The following is a 19,760-nucleotide window of genomic DNA, read 5'->3' as shown; positions in this document are numbered from 1 at the left end:
ATGGGCAGTTGAGAGTCAACGAAAGCTTTAACTACTTATGTACATTAATAGATTCACTCTTTTCTCTTTCGAAATCGGAACAGCTTCGGTATCTACATAACTTACGTATTTCCCTCAATTTGCTCTGGATCCCCGCGTTTCCCAGGTACTATTTCTAAACAAGTTGATGATGTGGGTGTTCTAAGGCGAGAGATCACGGGTTAGAGGTACCTATGGTATAAGCAAACCTTTTTTTTTTAGAACTGCCCCTGAGATGATGGATGCTACATCGGATACCTCCCCGTTACACTCCTCAATCTAGTGTAGGTAGCCGACTCACTTGCTCGGAAGAAAAACCTCGACTGGGTGGATGGCCATGGTTGTTGACCAGGGAAGTCAGTCAATCGTCACTGCACTCACTCAGTCGGCGCTTTATACGATATTAGAACATAGAACGTAGATCATCGTGTGCAGTGCGCCATGTAAAGAAACCTTTTTATGCGCATCAAGTTCTTTAGTCGATCACCTACTTATTTTTTGTTTGTTTCTGATGCCTTGTGGGTGGCTTAGCTTTTTACATATGTAGATGACAAAAATATTGGTATGGTTCCATTCCGGTCGGTGGTCGGATCGGGGCCGAGATTGGTAGGGAGGCATGGGAAGGATTGTTCGTTGTAACCATGGACAGCACCCTCGTCTCAAGATTGTTTCAGCCTTTAGCATTGCCCGAACTACCTACTGGCTGGAGGGCGCTTCTGAACCTGAGAATGATGAACTCTTTCCTTTCTTTCTTTGTCCTGAGAGTGTGTTCGCTGGGTTTATTCTGAAAGATCATCTTCACCAATACGAACGACTTTAGTTTAGCTGGGCTGTGACGGCGACGAATTCGGACCTGCTTGCTGCCTGTTTGAGTTGTTTTCCGGGCTTTTTCTTCGAGTGGAATCATTGGGGTTAACAACACCTTGCGACATCTCGGCGCACAATACTACTGGCAAGGACGAGACGAGACGACGAGCACTACGAGCCGAATCGCCTGGGGAGAACACCGAGTAACCTGCCTCGACTTTGACCAGAAGTCCGAGTACAAGTTCCAAGTCGCGGAGTCCGACTTGAAGCACCGATCCATCATGAAGAAGCCCACTCAGCATCTTCGAACGACAACAACGACGACGGCGATCCTCTTCCTCGTCCTCTCCAGCTACGCAACAGTCTTTGCCGCCTCACCAGACTCACCCACCCTCGAAGACACTCTCCACGCAGAACTTGACTTCGCCTTCAACCTCCCGCGACAAGTGTCAACAGGCCAGGAGCTCGACTCCTTCTTCCACACAGCCAACTTCCTCGGCGAAGCATCACCGCAGCCGATAGTCTTTTCGGGGAACCCTTCAAGGCCATTTGAAGTAAATGGTGAAACCTTTGTGAGTCTTTTCTCTTTCTTTGTCTGTTCCCTTGCAGCTTCAGGGCCAGGATATAGCCGAGCGTTTACCATGCTACATTTTACTTGTATCGAGTACTGACGATGTACTATTTCAGCCTGACTTTGCAACAGCAGCCAGCCGCGTCTGCGACAACCAAAAGAATGCCTGCGCGGATACGGCGAATGATGAGAACAAGAAGACGAGTTTTGGGGTTAGTGATTGTGATAAGCAACGAGGTCAGTGATTTGCTACTAGTGTGTTTTTTTTTTCTTCTGAGGTTTGTTTTCCAAAGAGTGAAGAAGAGTGGCTCTTTAGGATCAAAGTAGTCCCTGATGATTATTCCTATGCGATGCCCGCTTGTTAACATATGACTCTTTTAGAACAATGCATGAACTCGATAGAGTCGGCGACGGAAACGAGCTTCGCGGTCAAGCCGGGACCGACGCTGGTGGTGTCGAATGCGACGCATGATATTTTCTGTGATGTGTAGAGTATGTGGCTCCAGACATTGGCTTTCGTTCAGATTGGTGATGACGATGATGGGCGTTCGTGTTGAGGAATCACGGGAACCTTGGGGCATCATTTTTCGATATCGAATCAAGATTGACATGGAAGCGCCCGGGTGAGCCATCCGCTGGAAGGGTTAAGTTGTCCGTTTCATCTTGACCTTCTTTTAGAATTTGGGCTCGTCCATATGTTGACATTTGAGTGTTTGCGAGGACAGAGGTGTCGAAAGACTAGGTTGGCAACCAAGTCGCAAGAACCTTGATAGGCAGTACCCATGGCGTCGCTGCGTCAGTGGACTGAATGGTACAAGTGGTATCAGCGACCTGCAGCAAGCGGCGTGCCTTTTTTTCCTTCTCGTCCGTTCCTTGCTCACGGCAACGAACGATCGATCGGGTTTCCCGCTCTGGAGATCCGGATGATGCCGAAGAGACAATGAGCTTTCTTTTCATCAAGTTCCATTCCACAGCCAATGGCTGACTTGGACAAGTTGGTAGATTTGAAACATCAACATTCCAACAAAGTGTTTTGCTTCACAAGGCCAACCAGTTCCAGCACTCCACATGCGAACCAGATCTTGGGGACCCGTGTGTTCCGGCCTCCTTGGGTATCGCTGCATGGCTCTGCCAGTTGGTGGGCCCTTGGTGGTGCGGGAGGCCATTTGATCCGGGTTGATGCCAGCACGTGTGGTGTAGCCATGCAGTGGTGATGCAGCAGCCTCTCTTCTTACTCGTCGTCGTGGAGAAACCCGTCGTGCCCGTGGCTTGCCCCTTTTTCCCGCTGGACGTGTTCCTGAATGGACGATGTGAGTTTCAGTTTGGACAGAGCCTCATCGTGGTGTTTTGCTGCTGCAGTGTAATCCGACAACGCAAAGGATTCATCCCCAAAAAAGGAAATGGGGAAATGGCAAGTATACTTCATGTAAAAACAACACAGGCAAGTGAAGAAGTACGGACGGCTACGGGGAGTCGAAGCGAAGGATGGAACTGAACGGGAGGAGAAATGGAAATGTTCTATGCAAGCGCGGGTAGCACAGTCAACAGTTAAGAGGTACTTGGCGACCGCCTTGTGACAAGGGTTTTTTGGCCAATGCGGCTCAAGATTGTGAAGGGCTCGCTGTGTGGGCGGCTGGCCTTGGCAGCGTGGATACAGAAGCCCGTTTCTCCCCGCTTTGTACTCGCCATCTGTCGAATCGCACGATGGTGTTCGGCGGACAATGTGGGGCAATCAGGGACCATTGATGGACTCGGCGAGGGTGATTGCTGCGCAAAAAGGGACAGAAGACGGGACGGATGGTGAGAACGACGGCTGGGAAAGAGAAGAAACAAATCCCACGGCAGCGGGCGGTCAAGGGAAAAATAGGTAGGGTAAGGAACTGTTAGGTAGATTGGCGACAGAGGCACTCAGTCACCACTGCCGTGTAGTGTAGTGTAGTGTAGTGTGTTAACAGCTGAGGTCCCACCCAACCTCCAAGGCAAGTCTACCTCTGGAGGTAGCTAGTACTCATCACCTGCAGCAGCACCTCAGCTGCAGCATCAGGTGGGCGCAACAACCTCCATCATCTGCAACGAACCACACCAACCTCAACTGTCAACCAAGCAACCTTTCTCCCTCCATCGATCCATCCCGCTCTCGGTCCTCGGTTCGCCCACTGTCCTCCTCCTACCACTCACCACTGCACACCCTGCGTCGGAAACGGAATCCTCAGAGTCCAGTCGTGGAAAACGCGTCGACAAACGCTCCATCCACAGCCGATACTTTGCGCGTCTTTGAGTGTTTCAGAAAAGTCAACTACCTCTACCTCTACACCTCCCGCTCTACAACACTATACAACCCACTTACCGGGCCTTCTCTGAAAAGTCAAGAGCCTCCAATTCGCAGCGGTGAAAGAACAAGGAAAAAAACAGAGCAACAGAGCCCCCTCGATGCGTTCGGAACTCCCGTCCAGAACCGTTGTTGCCTTCACCCCTTCTTCTTCTTCTTCTTCTCTTCGCTCATTTGTTGACTTTGGGACGACCCCGTAGTTAGTTCGTTACCGACTTTTTATTTTCCTTCTGTCCAGTCTTCTACCTCTAAACTTCCTAATTGCCCCTTTTGGCTCTTCTGGTACTCCATCTTTTTTTTTTTTCTCCTGGTCTCGCCATTTGTCGACAGCTTTACTTACATACAGACCGTTACCGCGTGGGACAGTGGTAACGAGGGGGAAAGGGAATATCAACGTCACGACCCTGTGGTGTTGACGCAAACTGAAATACAACAAAAAATAAAATCGAGCATCGGTGGCAGACAGGCTCCGGCTTCGTCTGCACGCTGATCTCGTCCAGGTAAGCTTAAATCCATACATCCACTTTTTTTGTAGCTCTCGAGCCCGTCAACCCATCGTCCCCGTCTCCATAGTCCATGTGTATACATTCTCTGTCAGTTCTGAAATTCTGAAACCTCCCACTCCTGGCAACCTGACTAGGTAGTGATTCACATGCTACAACTCTCCCACGGCCTTTCGCATCCTGGTTGCTAACCTTGGACCTTTGCCTCCACCTTGTTCCAGGTATTCCAAAGACGTCTTCCCTAAAGTCGTCACCGCGAACCCCTCCTCCTGCTGCGGTCGCGCAGGACGGTATCAAGAACTACTTCCGACACCCATCTGGATCGCCGACCTCTCCTGCCCTGTCGAGCGCCTCCACCGCCCAAGGCGAAGCTTCCCCCGAGCTTCCGCCCTTGCCTGTCCCCAGACTTCCTCTCCGGGTTCAGGGTCTTCTGAGAACTCCGCCCACCATCTCCGTAAACGAAGACGAAGTCGACGGAAGCCGCTGGGGTTCCCCCTACCCCCCAAACCTGCGGATCGAGAATTCGAGCAGTGACGACGAGGAAGACGACGACGACTCCGAATCCGAGCGAGATCCCATCCATACCCTAGCGCTTCAAACCCGCTTTCTGCGACCCGCCCCGCCCACTCAACAAGACAATACCTCCGAGTCCCGGTCATCCTTCATCAGCGGAGCCGCAACCGTCCTCGCTAATCGCGCAAGGCGCCTGGTACACGGAATCACAGAGGACTGGATTCGCCAGCATACAGCTCACGGTAGCGAGCGAGAAAAGCTACATTGGCTAAGCGACGGCACTGGTGATAGTGAGAACTCTTCACTGAGCGACTCATTTTCCGGTGACGAAGACACCGCTTGGCTAGGAGATCACCTTCTTACTCCCAGGGCGGATCGTCGACGAAGCAGCAGGCGAAGCAGTAGACAGCGCCAGGAATCACAGGGTGCTCTCAAGAAGCAGTCGAGCACTGATACTCTAAGACAGTCCCGCCTGGTCAGCAGACAGGCAAGCAAATCCGACATGGCGTCCCCGAACGAAAGGGCATCGCCGCCCGACGTCACTATGGCGAGTGACCGTGCACCCTCAGTCTCTCCATTTCCCGAACGAACACCCTCCACAAGCCAGTCAGTTGGCGCAACAAAGCCCGAAGATGCCTCCAGCATGAACATTCCAAAAGGAGAGCCTGTAGCTCCTTCCACACCGTCGAAACCCGCACCCAAACGTACCTCTACGCTCGCCGTATCGCCTCGAATGAAGAAGAAGGTCCCATGGAAGGGTAAAAGCGTCATGATTCTGATTCCCAAGGATGACGAGCGTGGGCAACCAGGCAAGGCTCCAATTCCTCTCTCCGAATCCGAGGTTCAGGCAAGGATGAGAAGCTGGCAACAGCAGGGTCATGATATCAGTGGCTTTGATCTGGAGCCGCCAAAGACCGCGAATCAGGAGTCCACTTCGCAAAGTCGAGGATCCTGGCCCGATTTCGATGATTTGATACAGGAGCGACAGGAAAGAAGCTGGAAAGTGCTTCTTCCCGACTTGAATGGTAAGATTCCACCCTGCTGATTGTGACCTCTGAAGGTATGCCTAGTAACATTCGCCATCTAGCTTGGAAGAGATACGTGGACGAGTTGACCGAAGCAAAGCTCAGAGCTCTAGGAGTATCACTTGGGGACGACGAGCCCCCACAGCCTTCGGTTTCTCCGGCCACATCCATGAGCCGACAGCCTTCGGTCGCCAACTACCCTCCGCTCCCCTTCTCACCTCCGCTGCCGACTTCTTCGGCCGCAAGTGGAGGTGGTCTCCCGGGCTTTCCTTTCCATGGTCTTGGGCCATCGCCTACCAGCCCAGGCCTCCCTGCCGGCATGTCGCCTGCCTCGTTTACATCCAAGTATAATCCTCGGGCTTCTATATCGATCCCATCTCCACATGCCTGGTCTCAGCAGATGATGATGCAACAACATGGACACCGCATGGGTTCACCCTCGCTTGCTAACCTCAACGCGATGATGTCTCCCAGCTCACCATTTTCACCAGACGGTGGTCTCTTTAGTCCCATGGGCCATATGGGCCATATGAGCCATCACCGCCATCAGTCCTTGCAGTTACCCATGTTCCAGCATCCGCCTCAGCATCAGCTCCAGCATCAGTTTGCGCCGCCCCCACGAGCATCGCCGCGCTTGCAGGATCTTCACGAAATCGTAGAAGAAGAACCAGCTCAAGATTCCGTGCGCGCTCCCGAAGCCGGCCTTCTTCCCCATCACAATCCAGGCGACGATTTGCAAAGGGAAATTGATGAAGCTGAATACCATTTGGAAGAACAGATGCGCTCGCAGCTCGAAAACGATCAAGATTACAGCCCGCACAGAGAGGAACATACCATCCCGCCGGTTAACCCCCATGCCAGAGACTCGTCAGTTAACTTCGCTCCCCAGCAACCTCAATTTGGTGCTAGTTCGGACGGCCTTGTCTTGCATCACCCGAGACCGCACAGTCGCGGACACTCGCTGTCGCAAAAATACTTTACCGAAGAGGACATCTCTAATAGTGGAGGTGGTTTTAGGCCTAGTCTGCAGCCGATTGACGGACCGGCTGCTGAAGACGACGAGATCGAGACGAATCCGAGCAACCTAGGAACGCCCATCCAAGCGCTCGAATTCCAGAAGATGATGCATCAACATACCTTGTCTAATGCTAGTAGCTCCTGGAGCACCGGAAAGCCTGCGGTTGGCCCCGCCCCTAAGCATGCCAGCCATGGTAGCAAGTCTTCGTTGTCCAAATTGAACGTGGAAGCGCCCGAATTCAAGTATAACCCCAACAGCACTTTCACGCCGCAGTTCACCCCCCAGGTCGCCACGTTCTCTGCTGCCACCAGTCACTTTGCCGCTTCAGCACCTACGACTGGCGCCATCAACCCTACTGCGTCCGTGTTCTCTCCTACTCAAAGCGAGTTTGGCCTCAAGTTTCGCCCGGATGCGCCTGCCTTCACTCCTAATTCGTTTGCAACGCCGACCGCAAACCCCGCGGTGGAAAGCGATGCTAAACCTGAGAGCTCGGCTGTTGATGCCGGTGACCAGGAGAAGGCCGAGATTGTCTCGTCTGCTGAGGAAAGCAAGGCTATCCCAATCTTGCCACCCAACAAGGAGGCTCAGACGGAGGAAGAGAGGTACGAAGCAGAGGGGCAATTCGACGGTGTTACTTTCACCAAGTTGGATCATCACAATGTCGAACTGGACAGTGTGGCTCCTGCGGCGTCAGAAACCGCTGAGAGTTCTACTCCCGTGGCTGAGTCTAGGCCAAACAAGGACGAGGAGGAAGACCTTCCGATTGAGGAGAAGTCGTTCGACGAATCTACTCATGGTCACCCAGACATGACACTGTCTTCCACCATGGCATCTGAGACGACGGATACTCAGGCTACGGTAAGCCCGCTAGAGCAGGCTGCAGATCCTATGTCTTTGAACTGGACTGTCTCGGAGCTCAAGGATCCTAACCCGTTCAGCGACGATGCGGCTACTCATGGTCACAAGAAGTCTCTCTCTGCGACTGCTTCAGCCTTTGTGCCTGGAATATCGACTTGGCCTATGGAAGTTACAGATGTCGCTACTGGCTCTTCTCAACAGCCACCTCAGCAGACGCCTGTTGTAGAAGTTGCGGAGGTAGATCATACGGAAAAGGTACCTGCAGAGCCTGACGTGGTTACTGTGCCATCGAAGCCTACTAAGGGGCTCGCTGCTTCTCGATGGGCTCCTAAACCACCACCGCCCAGACGCGAAGGGTCCAAGAAGAAGGAGAGCATGAGCATTACAACGACTGCAGAACCCAGCTTTGACGACATTGACGCGGTCATGCGCCATCTCAGTGCTAACCCAGACATGGGAATCAAAAAGCCCACTGATAGTGGTGGTCAAACTCAGTGGCACCAGCCCAACCCGACTCACCCCATTCCTTTGGAGGCAGTTGCAGATTCATCGTCCTACCGTCAAGCTGAAGATCACTCTCGCAGTCCTAGCCCGGCTCCGCGCAAGTACACCGGTCTCCCTCTTCAGCCGTCACAGCCAATTCCCACAACCGAGCTGGAGGATCCCTTCCTCGACCCGCCCACCAGTGCGCAGCTCATTGAGGGACCTGTCCAACGCCTCAATGGCAGTGAGGACGTGCCAGTTAGCGACTGGAACGGCGACTTCACCGAGGATGAGCAGGAAAAGCTGGAGTCCCGTGTCACTTTCTTCAATGGGCAGGTCAATGAAGTTGTTGGCGGTATCCTGGATAGCCGTCTTGGCCCACTAGAACAGACTCTTGATACCATTAAGCACTCTCTGGCTGCTATCTCGAGGAGAGCTGTCTCAAACCGCCGAGACGTGCGCAGCGCCTCTGCTGAAGTCCGCGATAGCGACGCCGATGACGAGGATGACGATCTGCCTACTACTCGCCGTTCCATCAGCCCGCGTAGGGACCGTAAGATGGAGCAAATCAAGGTTGCTGTTATGGAAGCCCTCGCTTCTCAGCAAAGAACCAGGCCAACGTCCTCCTCTGCCAAGTCGACTTTTGGCGACCGGCCTGACATCCTTCAGGCCCTTGAAGAGCTGAAGGCTCAGATTACTCAGCCAAAGGTCTCCTCGGTCGGCAGCGATGACATCAAGAAGATTGTTGAAGAAGTGGTGCATAACCGCCTTGAGCCTGCAGTGGATCAAGCCAAGGAGGCCCAGGTCACTGACCTTCAGGCTCGCGTCCTGGAACTCGAGGAGCGACTCCGCTCTCAGGAGGCCAAGGTGGAGACAGAGATTGCGGCCAGGCGCGCTGCCGAGGACCGTGCGTCGGATCTCACCCGTGAGCTCCAGTCTGCTGCGACCAAGATTGAGGTCGAGATGATGAACAAGAGCGCCCTGAACCAACGGATCGCCGACCTCGAGAACCATTCCCACCAGTTTGAAGAACAGGCTGAGAAGGAGCAGAAGGGCCGGAGAGCTGCTGAAGACAAGCTTGCCGAAGTCCAACGCCAATTGAAGCTCACCACAGAGGAGGAGAGCCGCCTCAAGAAGGAGGTCGACGAGAAGGACCATAAGATTAGAGCCATCGAGGCCGCTAACAATAAGGTTGCCATGCGCTTGACGCAATTGGAAGCCGGCACCGAGCACACTCAAAAGTCTAGGAGCGAAGCGCAGAATCGGATTAACATGTTGGATAACGATCTTCGGACTGCTCGGCAAGAAGCTCGGCACTGGCGATCTGAGGCTGATAGAGTCAGCGAGCTTGCCAAGCGTCGTGATGCTGATCTTAGCAAGGCTCTTGACGAGAACAAGGCTTTGCATAAGCTGATCGATACTCTTGGTACCCAGGTCCAGGAGAACGAGCGCGTCCGCGACAGCTGGCGCACCAAGTTCCTTGCCCTTCAGGACGAGATGGCTCACGCTGCTCGGCAAATCACCGAGGAGAACGCCAGGCGCGCCAAGAAGGAGCAGACGTTGATTGCCCGCCAGGAGGTCTTGGATGCCAAGCTGCAGGCTGAGGCCAGAACTCGTGAACGTATCGAGACCGAGCTGGAGAGGCTGGAGATGAACGAGCGGCAGGGCATGAGAGCTGTTGCGGAGTGCAAGAGACTTGAGCTGCTGCTTGCGGAAATGCGCACTGAGAACCATAAGTTGCAGCAGAGCGCTTTGCGATTCAAGGCTGAGTTTCAGGAAGCTAGGGAGTCCGCTGCTCGCGAAATCACGCGTACTCGCAATGCCATGCAAGCAGAGGTTGAGCAAGCCAACCACCAAGTTAACGCTGTCCGCAGGGAGCTTGAAGATGAGCTTAACAGACTCAGATCCCAGATGGACCAGGTTAAGTTGGACGCCGACACAGCCAAGGCTCAGCACGACATGCTCCTCGAGGAGGCTCAGAACTCGAAGAAGACGGAACTTGATGAGCTCATGCGCAAGCATCAGAACGAGGTGGAGGATCTTCAGGCCCGCTATGAGCGTCAACTCAGCAACACCACTGAGGACGCCCAACGGACGGAGAAGAACCTCTTGGATCGCTTGAGTATCGAGACATCCAAGGCCCAGCATCTCCAGGACAAATTGTTGCATGTCGAGGAGAAGCTGGAGATTGCCAAGGAAGCTGCTCGTGCCGCCGCTCAAGCGGCCAAGGCTTCTGTGGCCGGTACTCCGGCGGATCCCGCGGTGTCCAAGTCCACCCCCAACGATGTCCCGCCTTCCGAGAGAATTTCGCCCCAAGCTCTCCGCGAGTCCATCATGGTCCTCCAGGAGCAGCTCCAAGCCCGCGAGCTTCGCATCGAGGAACTCGAGCAACAACTCGAGAAGGCCGACCCCGAAGCTGAGACCAAGATTTCTAAGCGCGACGACGAGATCATCTGGCTCCGCGAGCTCCTTGCTGTGCGCCACTCGGATCTGCAGGACATTATTGGTGCTCTTTCCAGTGACAACTACGACAAGGACGCGGTCCGGGATGCCGCTATCAGGCTGAAGGCCAACCTCCAGATGGAGGAGCAGGAGCGTGAGCGCGCGATGAACGGCGGGTCGGCCATCAACCTACCCAACATTGCTGCGACGATCAGAGAGGCGGCCACGCCGCGTGTTGCGCAGGCTGTTGGTCCTCTGGCAGCCGCCTGGGGCAACTGGAGGAAGGGCAAGGACCTGCCGGCTTTCGGCAGCTTGAGCAGTGTTTTGTCCGCGTCTCCTGCGCAGAGCCGTAACGTCACGCCGTCGAAGCCAGCCTCTGGGTTCCTTGGCGGGAACCCGACGCCCCTCACATCTGGATCCGCCGGTTTGCGCAAAGCTTCCCACGCTTCCGTATCGACGGGCAGGTCTACAGCCGAAGCCCAGCAACAACCTCAGCCAACTGCTTTCTCAGCCACCGGTCGCAGGTTCACTCCTCAAGAACTATCCAAAAGGGCACTGCGCCAGAATCAGCAGCAGCAGAGGTCGAGAGGGCCGTCCACGGCGTCTATGCATATCCAGCAGCCGCAGCAGGTGGCTGAGGAGGAGACAAGTGAAAGGGAGCTATTGGAGGTTTCTATTTCGCCTTCACCTGACCCCTCGACACTTTCGTTTGCCCAAGCTCAACAGCATCGGAGGAATATCTCTTCACCTATGATGGCTCCTCCGATGACGAGGTCCGGCGGCATGTACGATAGCGACGCGTCGCCGGTGGAGGATTTTGATGATGATGGGTTTTTTGAGGATGATTGAAGGGGTCCTGAGGAGCGTGGATAGGAGTGAAGAAGGGACGGAGAGAGGCTGAAGGGGTACTGTGGTAAATGGGCCTCTTCAAAATGAAGAGGCTCGGGAAGATTTCTTTTACTTTTATTTCTTCGACCTTTCAGATCACCTTGTTTTTGTTCGCACAGAATTTTTTTGCACGTATAAGAATGAAAGAATGGGACAATGTCGTCATGCAGAGATGATAGAGACGAAGACGATGAAGACAGGAGCAGGGAAAACAGGAATGGAACTGGATGGGAATACAAAAGGAGGGGACGAAGAAGGGGTATACAAGAGGAAGCGAGAGATACACGCACATAATTACCTGGCTTCTTTTCACATACATACATACACACACACATATACCTATCAGCGATGTATTTCTTACACCTTAAATCTTACACCTTATTCAGAGTTGTATGCCCTTTTTGCTGGGATTGTTCGGGGAAATGTGTGAGAGCAACGAAGACTGAACCAAAGCGAGATTTGTCAAAGGAGGGGGTTGTAATGGGGTGGTGGTGGTCGTGGAGGAAGCTGATGTGATGTACCCAGATAGGGTGGGTTTAGGACGGAGGAAAGCGAGCTGTTTGTGATGATTACCAGGGACCGAAGAAGGGAACGGGCCGTTGATTGAACGATAAGAGATCAGGCGCGTCGCACAAGAACGGTTTCCGGGTAACATGCCGGTAAGCTGGCGTGCTCGGGTGTCACACGGATAATGATAATAGGGGTGGAGGACCAATGAAGTTGTTGACGCCATTTTGCATTGATCTCTCGGTTTGTGGATGTCACTCAAACTTGGGTTGCTATGTGAACTTGGTAACTGCCGCTCTGGAGATAGCGACGTATGTATGTAAATTCAGAAATGTCACCTCTTGATCTATTGGGCTGAGCTGAACTCCCCTTCTAGAATAAGCTTGACAACCACGGACGATGGATGACCCCTCATTCAGCTCCTCACCGGTTTGACGTCGATGGCATGGCAGCTGCCATGAATGAGGCTTGCTCCTTCGGCTAAAGTAGGTATGTATGAACTTTGCTCGTTTGACATTTCCGGTGTCCTTCATACTGCTCTCCTTCCCCATCCTGTTCTGCGAAATTAACGTTGGACAGATCTGCTATCCAACCCCCTTTGTTCCTCGATCCCTCAACGTATTATGCGGCCGTGAATACAGATCCTCAGACAACAATGGCCTCAACAACAGCCTTTCTCACACGCCTCACCACCATCACCTTCTCCTCCCTGACTCAACCCCTCCTCATCATGTTTCTCCTCTCCTTACTCACCCTCTATACCGTCTACATCGCTATTTACCGCCTCTACCTCAGTCCCCTCGCCGACATCCCCGGTCCCCGACTTGCCGCGCTGACAAAATGGTACGAGTTTTACTACGAAGTCATCCTGCACGGCCAGTACACCTTCAAGATCATCGAGCTGCACAAGCAGTACGGGCCCATTATCCGGATCAACCCGTGGGAGGTACACATTGCGGATCCAGATTTCCACAGGGTGTTGTTGCCGACAAATACAAATCGACGGAGACATCGGACGCCGTTTTTCACGAAGCAGTTTGGGGCTGATGGTATGTTCTTTTCTCTCTCTCCTCTCTCTTTTCTTCTTTTGGTGCGTAGGATTTTTGGACGAGGGCTAGAAGAAAGCAAAGCTACTAACGCGGGAACATGGCTGGAACCTGAAAACAGAAAGTATCGTGGCTACCAATGATCATGATCTCCATAAGCTTCGGAGATCAGCGGTTGGCCCTTTCTTTTCGACGCAAAACACGAGAGCGCTACAGCCGGTTATCGAGGAGAGGGTTGATGCATTGTTGGCCAGGCTTCGAGAGCATGGAAAGACGAAGAAGGATATTCCGTTGAATATGATGTATGCGTATTCGGCCACGTCTTACGGTAGGTGTTCAGTTTGCCGGCATCATTTCTGAGGGAAAAAAAAAAAAACCTTGCTGACGGTGATGTGATAGACATCATCAGTGAATACTGCTTTGCCAAATCTGAACATGCTGGTCAGTTATCTACCACTAGACTCCAAAAACGGCTTGCCCAAGATACTGTCGTGCTGACAGCTCTGTAGTGGAGGACCCCGACTTCCGCGCCGAAATCACCAACGGGATCTTGACCGGTTCCAACTACGGAAAAATCTTCCAACACTTCCCTTTCCTCGTCCCCTTCCTCGCTTCGATCCCACCAGGGATGCTCGCCGCTATTTCCCCCTTCTACCGCACCTTCCTCCACCTCCGCGCCTGCATCACGGCCCAAATCGGCGAAATCGAAAAGTCTCTCCGCTCCGAGGAAGGCAAGAACGCCCACCTCGACATCCCCCATCCCACCATCTTCCACTCCTTCGTCAACACGGAAGCACTCCCTCCTATCGAAAAGTCCGTACCGCGGATTGCCCAAGAAGGCCAGGTCCTTGTGCAAGCCGGCACAGTCACCACCTCATGGGCCCTGACCATCTCGACTTTCCACCTTTTAGACCAGCACGCCACAGCTCTCGCCAAACTGCGCAAAGAGTTAAGGGAAGCCATTCCCGATGACGCCAACGAGCCCGTCGATCTCGCTCGTCTCGAACAACTCCCCTATCTCCGCGCAGTAATCAAGGAGAGTATGCGTCTCAGCGTTGGCGCATCGGGTCGAATCACGCGCGTGGCGCCTGACGAAACACTGCGGTTCAAGCCCTCCAAGTTATGTCTGCAATGCTATCCAGACCAGCTGAAGACGACAGAAGACAAGGAAAAGGAGTGGCTGCTTCCTCCTGGGACGGAGATCTCCATGACGAGCTACCAGATTACTACGAACCCGGAGATCTTTCCGGATCCGCACGCCTTTGTGCCGGAGAGGTGGTTGGGGAAGGAGAACGAGATGAGGCTTGACAAGTACATGACGGTGTTTGGACACGGGGCAAGGGTTTGTTTGGGGATGCAGTTGGCGTATGCGGAGATGTATTTGATGTTGAGTAAGATGTGGAGGGTTTGGGAGGGTGGGCCGCAGGTTGGTGGCGGGGAGGATGAGGATGGTAAGGAGGATGTGGAAGAAAAGAAGGGAAGAAGAGATGGTCGGACGGTGGGTAGGTTGAGGTTGGCTGAGGGAGTGACGGTTAGAGATGCGGAGATGGCGGAGGACTGGTTCATTCCTGTGCCTTATAGAGGGAGTAAGGGGGTTAGAGTGTACTTTGAGAGTTTCTAACGGACGAGGGTGAGCAACGGTGGTGGGTTGTGTGGTTTATTCTGTGCGAGCGGCGAGAAGAATCATGGGTAGATGTGACAGTCGAAGAAAGCATATCCTATGCTCATCAATACAAGACATACTTGGAAAGTCTGTTAGCTCAAGGCCTCTGGTCGATATGTCCAGGCATTTCCTCAACAAGTTGATATATTTTTTTCCCATACTGGCGGCTTACAATTTTTAGAATGCATATGTCAAATTAGATCCTGATGATTTGTTTTCAGCTGTTAGCTATGCATTTTAAAGTACCATTGCGGTGTTCAGGACAGGTTGGTATGTGTTTTACTCGAGGTACCGGAGCAACAACAAAATTGATATTTCCCTTCGCTCATATTGACCGTGCCATCAAACATAATCAACGCCTTTTGCGCATAACCATAAACCGGGTTCTCTGACAAACCCTCCCTAATAAACCCCCAACGGATAAACCCCCGGGATATTCCCATTATCTGTGTTTACCACCGGCACCTTTTCATACCCTCCGCCCTGAACCTCCACCACCTTATCCAACCCTCCGCCCACTGGCATCCTCCTCACGGGGCCCAGCGCCTCGCCCACATGTTTCGCAATACCCAGCAGCAAGTCATCCGTCCACGGCCTTCCCAAGATCTCCATCCCAATGGGAACCCCCAGTGGAGCGGTCTCCGTTGCGTTAGAGAATCCCACAGGCACGGTAATGACAGGACTTCCCGTCAGCGCGGCGAGGATCCCGTTCCGTCCGCTTTGCGAGGGACTCCCTATCTTGACGACCAGGTTCTTTTGCTCAGGGTAGATGACAGCGTCGAGGTTGTTGGTTGAGAACGTTCGTGCCAGAGCGGTTTTGAGTTGCTGAATCCCATACTGCCGAACAAAGTACTCCGGCGAGGCAGTAGATCTGTTGAATGCGTTCCTGATATAGTCGTACTGCGAAGGAAGAACCACGAATTGCTTCTTGCCGAGGGTATAAACGTCGCTAAAACTCCTTGGTCCAGTCCCATTGCCGTCGCCGACCGTGTAAGTAGTCTTCTCCAAATATGCATCCAACCCTTCGCGAAACTCAAAAGTCTGGACATCCAGCTTTGCCGCGATCGCCACGGTATCGTAAACCGACTCGGTGATATTCACCAGTTGCACACCAGCTACCTCCAACCTCCTCAGCACCTTTGCCATGACCTCATTCACCGGCGTCGTTTCCTCAGAAGCCGTATGGTTGAAGAATCCATTCAACACTCCCAACCTCAACCCATTCAATTTCCCCAGTCCACCATACAAAGCCTTGGAATAATCCCTCCCCTTGATCTCAGGTGGTACCAAAACCGTAGTATTATCACCACCCCCTTTATCACCCCCTTCACCACCACTCCCCACCCCCTTCGCATCCCCAGCCACACCCAAGCTCAAAACACTCATCAACACCCCCAAATCCTCTACCCCCCTCGCCATCCCCCCCACAGCATCCTGCGTCCACCCCACCGGCACCACTCCCTCTCTAGAAACCAACCCCCTCGTCGGCCTCCAACTCCACAAGGAATTCGCACTTGCCGGCGACCGTAGCGAATTCACCGTATCCGTCCCCGTCCCCAACACCCCCAAATTAGCAGCCAAGGCCGCGCCCGTCCCCCCCGACGACCCACCGGGTGTGCGGGCGGAATCGTACGGGTTGATGGCTTGTCCGCCTAAGCTAGATACAGAGATCCCTTCCAGCGCGAACTCATGCATGTTCGTCTTGCCTAGAATTATAGCGCCTGCTTTCTTGAAGGCCGAAACGGTGGGGGCGTCGTGTAGGGGGGTGTTTTGTGCAAGGGCGAGGGAGCCGGCTGTTGTGGGCATTTCGTTGGTGTTGAAATTGTCTTTGAGGAGGACGGGGATGCATAGGAGGGGTTGGTTAACAAGAGAGGAAGAGTTGTTGAAAGTGAGGTGAGCGTCGATAGTGGAAGCGAGGTCGAGGGCGTGAGGGTTAAGCGACAGGATGGCGTGGAGAAAAGGGTTGAAGGCTTCGATGCGGGCGAGGTAGGAGGAGATGAGGGCGTGGCAGGTGGTGAGGCCGGTGAAGAGGGCGTTGTGAATGGAAGAGATGGTGGCTTCGCGGATGTCAAAGGGGGGGTTGAGGTGTAGTGGGACTTGTTGTTGGGTGAGAAGGGTGTCTGGAATTGGTGGAAGCGGGTTGAAGGCGGATGTTGCTGATGAGAGGAGGGAGAGGAGGACGACTTTGCCTAGGAGGGCTTTGGGGTGGTGGAAAGAGGGTAGCATGGTGATTGTGGTTGAGTGGATGGAGGAACACTACACGATCATGTTTACATGTAGTTTGTGATATGTCCGGTCGAGATGTCCGTCTTTAAGTAACCGCCAAGTTTTGAGGGTCCATCATGCTGGTAAGCCCAGTGATGCCAATGTTGCTCTTCGCATGGTGAGATTGAGGGGTATCACGGCCTTAGTAAGTTTGATGGATTAGTTGACCAACCTTGGAAATATTGATGAGTGAGAAAGATAAACAAATGGTTCCCCATTGGAGTAGTGTCTTTGTTAACCCCGATTTCCGGATGCCGGGAGAGCCCCGCTCGGGACCCGCTGTCAACGACACACCTGTTTGGCTGCTTGGCTCCGATCCGGCTTTCGGCTGCCGTGATAGCTAGATTATAAAACACAGTTCGACCGAGTGTTCGATCTGGGAATTAGATACCAGCCAATGATACAAGTTATCTTTCAAATATCGGACCTCTTGTCTAGATATCGAGTTCAAGTTATTCGGTCAGAAGGCGGAACCTCGATATTCTCTCCGCAGCACAACATGATCCAGATACAGTCAGCAAGCACGGCCGTTACTCATCATGTTTGACATCGATTCGCTTCTATACGGAGGCCCATGGACCCCCACATTCCTGATTTCTATCCAATCCCTTTATATTTCCACCTAGATACGTGCTAAATAGTAGTGTAACAGCCCGTTCGTTTCGTGCATGCATGCCTATCATGTAACATATTCAGACATTACTATGCCACCTGATTTCTTGTCTTTACATCCCAGCACTAAGCTCGGCTGTACATTGCGTGTTCATCGAAATCACCGCTTGCTAGCTGCCACGCCAGAAGACGCCAACCGCCACGCCTTGAGTGGGAGATCCTGCAAGTGAATAACCTTGGGACGGATGAACATGGTAAAAGTCACCACACCAATGGCCACGCAAAGGAGATTGACAATGTAGTATCCGTCCTGGATCATGTTGCAAGTACCACCGTTGGCAAGGCACCTCGTCTTGTCTTCCTGGATGGCGCAGCTGAAGGGCTGGCTGAAAGTGGCCGTCTTGGAAGTAGGCACGCAAGTGGCGGTGGTGAAATAGTCGACCAGACGAAGAACGAAGAAGCGGGGGAAAGTACCGCCTAGGTTGCAGACGCTGACAAAAAACACGTTAGCGGGAGACTTGGTAGGGAAAAGATGGGGAAGAAAAACTCACGTAGCAAGAAGAGTCATGTAAGTACCGCCAATGACCGGGTCCGAGATGCGCGCGTGGAAGGCAGAGACGGCAACAAACATGATGGTGTTGGTGAAAGTGGAAAAGATGTGCTCGGCAATGACAACAAGCATGTACCAAGAAGTAACACCCTCGGCAGGGAACATAACAACAGTAAACTGCGCGAGAATGGCAGCCACTAGACGACCCATGAAGCCCCAGCACCAGAGACGCATGGGCGTGAACTCCTGCGACCACTTTCCTGCATAGTATCCCAGACCGATCTCAAAGGGGAAGTCGATCAGAACAGTGAGGGCCATGTTCTCGGTACCGAATCCCTTGTCAAGAAGCTTGAGGTTGGTGACAGCATCGTTGGCCTGGAAGCCAATCTTGGCGATAAGGTGGATGATGATGATGGTCTGGACGTTCTTCAGGTTAAGCACACCCCACATGATCTTGTAGACGTCCCAGACGCCATCCTCGTTCTTGGTGCGCTCCTCGCGCTTCATCAGACCCAGGCCGATAGTCACAGCAATGTATGCCCAGCCCCAAAAGGTAAGGTATCCACCCAGAGACATCAAGCCGTGGTCAAGCGCTTCGGTGCGGAACCAACGGTTGGCAAACTCCTTGGAGTGGAAAGCCAAAAAGACAGTATACGACAGGAACTGGCCAGCAGTCAAGCCGACAGTCTGCGCGGTGGAAGCGTACGAGACGTTGCCGGGCGTCAAAAGTGTCAGGGCCCAGCCGTCAACAGCAATATCCTGGGTAGCGCACATGAGCACGAGGAAGAACCACCACCAGGTGAAGCCCCAAACGGTAGGACCGCCTTCCTTGCCCATGGTATCCATCAGTCCTTCGACCCTAGAGCCCAAGTAAAGCATGCCGATTCCCGATAGCAATTGGATTGGTAGAATCCAGCTCTTTCTCCTGCCCACCTTGGGGCTCCAAATGGCATCGACAATGGGGCTCCATAGCAGCTTGAGAGAGTAGGGGTATGAGGCCAAGCTGAAGACACCAATCTCGGCGTAGGACAGTTTCGACTTGAGGAGGAATGGTACCGAGCCCGTGGCCAATCCTAGCGGGACACCCTGCAAGAAATATAAAAGAACGAGCAGGCCAAAGTTGCGCTGGTCCTGCTTGGGAAGCTCGAAGAAGCCATGATTGTTTACGGCGTCGCTCTTGTCTGGGACGGGGTCGTCGAGGGAGAAGGATTCCCTGCCGATGATATTGGCGGTTATAGCTTCGGACGACGTGTCGTAGCCCTTGTTCCGGCGCATAAGCTCGATGTTGTTGTTCATCTTGTGGAGGCCCGAGGCGACGGTGTCAGGATCGGAGTCGGAGTCCTTGATGTTTTGGGTCTTGTTGTTGCCTTTCTTCCCGGCCCCTTTCTTGGAGGCTTTCTGGGACAGACCGTTTTGTGTCGGCGACTTTGTGCCACGAGTTTTAGTACCCATAGGTACCGCTGTGATTGTGTATGTTGGCGGGTGGTTTCGTGTGTGTGCGCGTGCGCTGGGGGAGGACCCGTTTCGTGGGTTACTCGAGGTCAAAGCCTTGTGTAATGGCGGCGCGTCTGGAGAGTGGTCAAGGCCGTCTCGGGAGAGCGATGATCAACAAGTAGTCGAGATGGAAGCGAGAGGTAGTTTTCCAGAAATAGCCGTCGCAAA

The 19,760-nt window shown here is 53.3% G+C and overlaps 4 protein-coding genes across 4 annotated transcripts; 2 read left to right on the top strand and 2 right to left on the bottom strand.

Moving 5' to 3' along the window:
* Window positions 1–1,106: 1,106 nt before the first annotated feature.
* Window positions 1,107–11,416, top strand: NEUTE1DRAFT_149300 (uncharacterized protein; the record flags this gene model as incomplete). The annotated part of the gene is made up of 4 exons (XM_009856887.1): window positions 1,107–1,397; window positions 1,513–1,633; window positions 4,450–5,766; window positions 5,829–11,416. 4 exons carry the CDS (start codon window positions 1,107–1,109, stop codon window positions 11,414–11,416), a joined length of 7,317 nt encoding a protein of 2,438 aa, XP_009855189.1.
* A 1,201-nt stretch (window positions 11,417–12,617) lies between these two features.
* On the top strand, window positions 12,618–14,701 carry NEUTE1DRAFT_104586 (uncharacterized protein; the record flags this gene model as incomplete). Its single annotated transcript, XM_009856886.1, has 5 exons — window positions 12,618–13,011; window positions 13,130–13,336; window positions 13,518–13,858; window positions 13,958–14,514; window positions 14,680–14,701. The coding sequence occupies 5 exons, from the start codon at window positions 12,618–12,620 to the stop codon at window positions 14,699–14,701; spliced, it is 1,521 nt and encodes a 506-aa protein (XP_009855188.1).
* A 261-nt stretch (window positions 14,702–14,962) lies between these two features.
* Window positions 14,963–16,897, bottom strand: NEUTE1DRAFT_89045 (uncharacterized protein; the record flags this gene model as incomplete). The annotated part of the gene is made up of 2 exons (XM_009856885.1): window positions 14,963–15,996; window positions 16,039–16,897. 2 exons carry the CDS (start codon window positions 16,895–16,897, stop codon window positions 15,074–15,076), a joined length of 1,782 nt encoding a protein of 593 aa, XP_009855187.1.
* Window positions 16,898–17,466: 569 nt separating this feature from the next.
* On the bottom strand, window positions 17,467–19,714 carry NEUTE1DRAFT_132453 (uncharacterized protein; the record flags this gene model as incomplete). The annotated part of the gene is made up of 2 exons (XM_009856884.1): window positions 17,467–18,039; window positions 18,100–19,714. 2 exons carry the CDS (start codon window positions 19,548–19,550, stop codon window positions 17,709–17,711), a joined length of 1,782 nt encoding a protein of 593 aa, XP_009855186.1.
* Window positions 19,715–19,760: the final 46 nt, after the last annotated feature.

This window comes from Neurospora tetrasperma (genome assembly GCF_000213175.1).
Source record: "Neurospora tetrasperma FGSC 2508 unplaced genomic scaffold NEUTE1scaffold_81, whole genome shotgun sequence".
In the NCBI taxonomy this organism is placed as follows: Eukaryota; Fungi; Ascomycota; class Sordariomycetes; order Sordariales; family Sordariaceae; genus Neurospora; species Neurospora tetrasperma.
The sequence above is the reverse complement of the archived record's forward strand: the minus strand, read 5'-3'. Positions and strand labels throughout refer to the sequence as shown.